Raw genomic sequence first — 7,051 nt, 5'->3', positions numbered from 1 at the left:
CAGCTCTTCACCTCACTTGAGACGGCCTCGACTCCTCTCTTGGTCTGCGCTCTCCAACCCGTGAACCTTGCTACATAGCACACCTACACAGCTTGTAAGCCCATCCTCTTCTCCGCTCTTCAACCCCGCTCGGGAAAACTCCGAGAACCCTCCCCCCCTCCCCCCCCCGAGCCGGCCGGAAGTGGTCACCCGGTCGCGCCGCTGCATCATGTATTTATGTAGCAACCAGCTGGCCGGAAGTCACCCGGTCGCGCCGCAGCATCATATACATATGTAGCAACCGGCTGGCCGGAAGTGGTCACCCGGTCGCGCCGCTGCATCATGTATGTAGCAACCGGCTTGCGGGTCCCGATTCCATGAGGCTCGTTCCTTACGGAAACACATCTTGCCGCGTTCGCCCCGGGACGACGGGGCCAGCCAATCCTGGACTTCCTCCTCGACGCTTCCTTCCCAACACATCACACCCATTCCTTGACTGACTAACCCATGGCTTTATGTGTTGACCACTCCAGCGCACACCATGCCTATCGGATACGCCACCGACTCCGACCATGAGTCAGATCAACTGGAGGGCGAAGGAAGCGAAGCGGATGTCGATCAGAACATCATTCCTGGAGCCCTCCCAAGCGCTAACTGTCGTGTATACTCTACTATGGTGAGAAGCTCTTCCGTTTGACTCGGATCACTGGTTTTTTGTCGTTTTTTTTTCGAACAGTCATACTCATCCACCATTTATTTTATCAAACAGGAATTGTACAACAGAATGAATAAGTAGGCCTCTTTTGACGTTCGACGCGGTGATTGTGGACTTACAAGATCCGCTTGTTACTTTTTGCTAGCGAGGGCATAGACGTCACACCCCCCTACCAGCGTGATGTCGTATGGACCAAGCCGTAAGCTTGGCAGGTTGGTTTTTTGAGACGATCTCAGCTAACCCTTGTTTTCTGTGGACAGTGCCCAATCGGCGCTTATCGATTCGATATTAAAAAAGTCAGTTCGGGTTGCTCTATCAATTCCAGATAAAAACAGAACATGCAGTTAACGCGAACGCGCGTCTTTCAACTCGTAGTAAGTGGGTCCCAACTTTGCTCTTCAACGAACGACCAGCTACTCTCGATCGTTCCGGGAGAAAACGCAAAGCCCGATGGGTTTGCATGGACGGCAAGCAACGCCTCACGAGTATCAAACTGTGAGAGCTATATTTATTCCTGTGGTTTCTATGCTTCGGTCGCTGACTGCCCCATCCTTGTTTTTGATCCTTCTCCTCACCTGCTTAGGTTCCTCGATGGGGTAATCCCTTGGTACATGTACGTACTGGCTTATTCGCCCCCCCGTGCCCTTCGTTACTAGATGTCTGACCGCTCGTTATCCTGGCACAATCTTCAGCAAGCCGAAGCAGCCGCTGTTTTTCAAGCAATCCGATCCGCCGCAGCCGTCAAGAAAGCTCCTTACGGAGGAGCAGCAAGAGATATTCCTTGCTCGTGGGCTGACTGCTGCGATGTACAACCAGCTAACCGAGCTTCAAGAGCGGGATATATTCAGACTCGTCCAGGAGGGCAAACCTCTGACTGCGGGAGAGAAAATGCACGCCTCTTCCGGCCCGTAAGTACTCAAACATCACTGCTTTTTCAAGTCTGTTGATTTGCTGACCAGCGTTCTGACATGTTTCTCAGTTGGGGATGCTACGTCGGCGAGTTGACCGAGCAATATATGGTGAGAAACGACGAAAATCCCAACGGTTGGTGCGGAAGGATAGCCAACCTGAAGCGGGGCACTGTGAGTAACAAGATAGGTTTTCTTCCTCATGTCGTGCACTGACGGTGTATCGGTGTATCCTAGGATTTCAAAACCATGGCGGAGATCGTCTTTACAATACGGGACAGAACTTACAATTCGCCCGATCCCCCGCGACATTTTGGAACCGTCAAAATTCAGAAGGAACTCGATTCCCTTTCCACATCCCCGGTCCCCGCGGATCTCAAAAAAGAAGCCAAGGAAATTCTTGACTACTTCATGGACCTCTCGACGCTTGCGCCTCCCATGACACCGTACACGGTCGCATTAGCAACCCCCGACGCATTATTTCACCCCATCCAAAGGGGCAAGAGAACAATGATCGCTCCCGTCGAGATGGTATGGATCCCGTATTTAATCTCGGTACACGCCAAAAACCTAACGAAGGGCAAGGTGCTGGAGATGGTGGAATTATACAAAATTGACGGTAGGCTGCAGTCGTCTACTTAACTGACCGCAATGAACTGACCGCAATGTGCTCCGCTGCATAGTCCGAAAAAATTATCCCAATGAAGTGAAAAGTAACACCACCATCACGACCTGGTCCGCGAACTGGATCCACAACTTCGACTTGACCAGGCTGAAAGGCAAATACCAGGGGTGGTTCGTACCTCACCCAACCCCCCAGCCGGCGCTTCCAGAGGACCCCAAACCTGAAGGCTCGGGTTTGCGCGACATGGCCAGGCGTAACCTGTCCGTTCAAACCGCTGCCAAAAGGGACGCGCCTACCCCTGACCCAACCCTTGCCTCGAGTCCCAGTACGTCGACAGCGTCACTACCTAAAAGACCGCGTCGCTCTGCGCCTGTGCCTTCAAGCCAAGGTGCTTCCAAGTCACCCACCACACCGTTTCAGCCCCAGCGCACTTCGATGGCAAACGAAAATCCATCCTCGACCCGACCTGTGGCTCAAACCCGATCTAGCACGAACGGACTCCCTCCCCTCGACAACCTTGCGATTCGAGCGCTGGCTCAACGAGCCCAAGCGTCAATAAATATGGCACCTCATAGCGCAAACCCGCTGAGTAACGGCCAGCAAGCAGCCACCAACTCTTTCCCAAGGCAGCCCGGCGCTTATCATGCGCACGACCCCGCATCTCTTCGACATGCCACCCTAGCCCAGAACGCTCCACGCCTCGTTCCAAACTATGCTACCTCGGCCCGTTCCTTCATGCTACCAAACAAACCTGCGGCCGCTAATGGGCAACAAGCTCCCCAGCCGCAAACTAATGGAAACGTAAGTTATCGGGCCAGTTCACACTCTCTTGCCCCATCGCCTGCTTATCCAAGAGCATATCTATGAGTCAGAAGCTGACCGATCTTGTACCACAGGCGGCAAACCATCCGAACCCTCATTGGCGTTGAATACAAACCAGGTAATATGCTTCGAGCTTTTATTCTCTTATATGTTCAGAATCTTCAGCTACAAGTTCATTATCAAAACAGTCGCGCATTTCATGCTTCTTCTGAGTGAACTGCTATAAATCGCCCCCACGTACAATAGTCTCGCATTTCCATTTGGGTCGAATTTTCCCGCACACTTCATTTCATATTATCATCTCGCATTCTTCTGTCCCATTTCATTATCGAAAGGACCAGTTTTTAGTCCATCATAAACGCTGCAATTTTTTGTTCCTTCTAAGCTACCTCATGAGTAAACAATCTTCGTAGCTCCTTCAAACATCAAGTCTGTTTTCCCCCCTCGGCTTCGAGTTGCAAGCACTTGAAGCGCTAGACTTCACAAGCAATATGGTCGTGCTTAATCAATTGGGTATTGAGAGCTGGAAAACTCAAGCTTGAAATTGTTGTGTGATTGTGAGCTTTGGAAGTGAGCTAGTTCATGGCGGTTTCTTTGACACTTTGTATGTTGTTTATCATAAAATTTCCATCCAACTTACTGCTTCAGAACAACAATGGGCCTTTACTATACAGATATTGGTATAGTATAGTTATTGTATTTTTTTTGGTCCAATAACAGTACTGTTATTTTCATATTCCATAATGAATTTTTAATACTATATCCAATTACATGAGGATTTTTTTTTGAAAATACTATATCCAAATGAAGGAGAAATAAAAAAAAATCTCAATACTATACTGGCCAGATGTGTCCAGGACCACTTCTCAGTAGGGATGAAATCTATCTATCTTGGGATTGGGGATCAGAGCACTCAAAGCCTTTCCGGCCTCAGCAAAGTCCCCTGAGAGGGGAAAATCCTCACAAAGCCACATAAGGCTGCTGAAGGATTTTGAAGTAGTTGAAGGGAACAGAGGACCACGTCTGGAGCCACAGAGAACAATCTCTCAAAAGAACAAGACCTACCTGGTGTTCCTAAATAAGCCCTTGCTATTAACGCAAGGACCAGGTAGGTGGCATGGTTTGCCTGTACAATCATCAGGAGCCCACATGTCACACTGCCAGCATATTTTGCTAGGATGAAGTCATCCCAGTCTAACTGGGATGCACTCAACCAATCTTAGATGGGTTGATCTCAACCAATGAAATATAAAACCAAGGGGGGTCCCTTAGATTTGTATTTCATCAGTTGAGATCAACCAAATTTAAATTGGTTGAGTGCATCCAAGTTTAACTGGGATAACCTCAGCCCAGCCAATTATGCTGGTAGTGTCATTGCCTTATTTTTACACCAGGTTGAGTGCGTTATTGCGGTAACCAGGGGCAAAAAAAGTTACTATACCTGCATTTTTTGTTTCAGAGAAAAACCACAGAATACTATACGGGCCACTTGCAGCAAGGGCCAATACTAGTACAGTTATTAGTATAGAGTGGTACAACCAGACCTATATAATAATAAACAGGCCTGGTTATAGTAGAGTATAGTATAGGCCCATTGTTGTTCAGAATCGTCGCCTGACCACGTGCAAAAATATGTCTCACCAGGTTACACAGTCCTCTCACAAGTCATGACAGACCTGCGTGTGCCATGACCTGTCAGAAATGCATGACTTCAAGTTATGTAGCTGTCATGAGAATGACAGCTCTGTGAAACCCAGTGCACAGTCACTGGGCATGTGACAGATCAGGCAGCTTTTGTACAGGTGCCTGGTCTGACCAATTGACCTGTAATTTCACAGGTGCTGCCTGTCATGTAACACCTGCAGGACAGGTTAACCTTATCCACATTCATGTCACACTTTTGCACCCGGTGCCTGTACCATAGAGACCAATTTTCCCAAATTAACATGGGATTTAAATTTCTCAAAAATGGTGTACCAAGTGTTGCTCATTATGTGGTTTCAGCAATACTGGGTGTATGAATTTCATATTTTGAAGAAAGTGAAATTGAAATTGAAATCCAAACTTGGAATTTGTTGCTGTGGTACAGGCCATCTCTAACTTAGCTAATTTCCCTCCTTGGGGGAGCGCAGCAACCTTTGAAGGAGGGACTTACGTGCTAAGTCAACTCCGTGGCCTGAGAGCATTTCAGCTTTTGGTGGGCAGTTTTTCATAATCAACCTCACGCACTTGTCTCTGGACGCTTTTCCTTCTAGTTTTCATTTGTGAGACCACGCAAGCGGTCCCCATTTACCTGCTATTTTTTTTTGTCTCCATCCCTTCACTATCTTGATGTGTAGATTGTTTTATTTCCTCTTGGGCATTACACTTGAATTCCAGGCACTTCCACACATTCAAACTGTATTCAGTGCTGAAACATACTATGCTGTTTAAATGACTGTAGCCCATGAGTGCGTATAGATATTTAAGTAGCAATGGTTATTTACGCTTTTTGATTAATCATTTCAACTGCTGTATTTCATGCGGAATCTTTGTTCCATGAGATGTGGCAGTTGATACAGGATTTTTTGTTTCAGTCTCTTTGGAGGAAAAAAAATGGAAAACACACAATTAACCAAACATTGAAGGCCCTCACAAGCAACGGTGGGTCGCTACTTTACGGTTATTGATATCGCAACGTTATTGTAGCAATTTTTGGTCCCTTTACGCTAACCGGACCGTTAGCAATGGGAAAATGTGGTGCAATATTGATATTGCACTGGGCGGGGGTTTTTTTTTCAAGGCCGCTACAATATCTATGGGCAGAGCAGCAGGTATTTATCAACATATTGAGCAAGAAAAGGCCATTTCAGGGCTGATTTGGCCTTTCACTGCTCAATAAAGTGTTGCTCTGCTTTATAAGGGCCAATCTGACCCTCAATTGCTTAATAAAATGTTAATTTTCTCGATAAAACGTTACTTTACTAGTAACGGCTGTACAAAAAAAGGCCAGTTACGATAACCGTGATGCGGCGATCCGCGCGCTAGCATTAACAATAACTGTAAAAATGTCAGGCACAGCTCGCTACTTTACTCTACAGCCCCAGTTATTGTAGAGTAAAGTAGCAACCCACCGTTGTCACAAGTTCAAGAAGGAGACACAGAGATTCTCCTGGATAAGCCCCTCATTTTGTTGGGTGACTTTGTAGTCACCCAATAAGAGATGGCAGCTGTACAGCAGATTGAAAAAAGCTCGATTTTCCTGATGCTCTCAGGCAAGAGGGGCGACATAGCGCATAAGTCCCTCCTTTGGAGGGTCCCTGCGGGACGGTGTTCCCCCTCCACATAGAGAAGGACTTAGTTAAGTTAGAGGCCATCTCAGCACTGTGCCTTGGAATGGTTGACAAAGCAACCAAGGAAATGAGATGAAGATTAGCTGAATGTAAATAAAAAAATTATGGGTGCATAAGTGTGATCACGCAGATGACTGGCATTGTTAACAAAAAGACAGACTTTTGACTGGGTAAAGATCAATGAGTTTTGGAAACATTGGTGAATGTACTGCAAGTTTCCCAGCATGGCCAAGAGATCTCCACAATGTTGGAACCAGCAACTTGCATAACCAAGCCAGACATCATACGGACAAATCAACATAGATGGACATTTGCCTGTATCAACCCATGCTGAATTCCAGAGCTTTTGGGAGCTCCAATTTTATCTATGGGTGGATACAACACCTACTTAGATCAGGCAGTAATTTGCCTTGGTCCAGGGGGACGGGCAGACAAGGAAATTCCAGCCATCTCTATGCACTGCAAGGTACAACATTCATGCATAACATTGAAGGAAATTCCATTCTGCTAGGAAAGAAGCCAGAATGTTAATAATGAGTTGAGGGTATATGAAATTGAGATACATAGCTGTGATCTGTTAAGGTCTAGTCTGTGGAGAGAAAGAGATGGTCTGGTTTCTGAGGTTCTGGGATTCTGGATCCTAAGATGGTAGATTTCAGGATGAGGCAGT

General features: G+C 46.9%; 1 protein-coding gene across 1 annotated transcript; it reads left to right on the top strand.

The window, feature by feature from the left end:
• Nucleotides 1–520: 520 nt before the first annotated feature.
• On the top strand, nucleotides 521–3,156 carry PtA15_1A134 (uncharacterized protein; the record flags this gene model as incomplete). Its single annotated transcript, XM_053165129.1, has 11 exons — nucleotides 521–655; nucleotides 749–771; nucleotides 840–893; nucleotides 955–990; nucleotides 1,070–1,189; nucleotides 1,278–1,307; nucleotides 1,387–1,602; nucleotides 1,674–1,776; nucleotides 1,840–2,221; nucleotides 2,286–3,028; nucleotides 3,124–3,156. 11 exons carry the CDS (start codon nucleotides 521–523, stop codon nucleotides 3,154–3,156), a joined length of 1,875 nt encoding a protein of 624 aa, XP_053016351.1.
• Nucleotides 3,157–7,051: the final 3,895 nt, after the last annotated feature.

Source organism: Puccinia triticina, chromosome 1A, assembly GCF_026914185.1.
Source record: "Puccinia triticina chromosome 1A, complete sequence".
Lineage (NCBI taxonomy): Eukaryota > Fungi > Basidiomycota > Pucciniomycetes > Pucciniales > Pucciniaceae > Puccinia > Puccinia triticina.
This window is presented reverse-complemented; position numbering and strand designations above follow the sequence as displayed.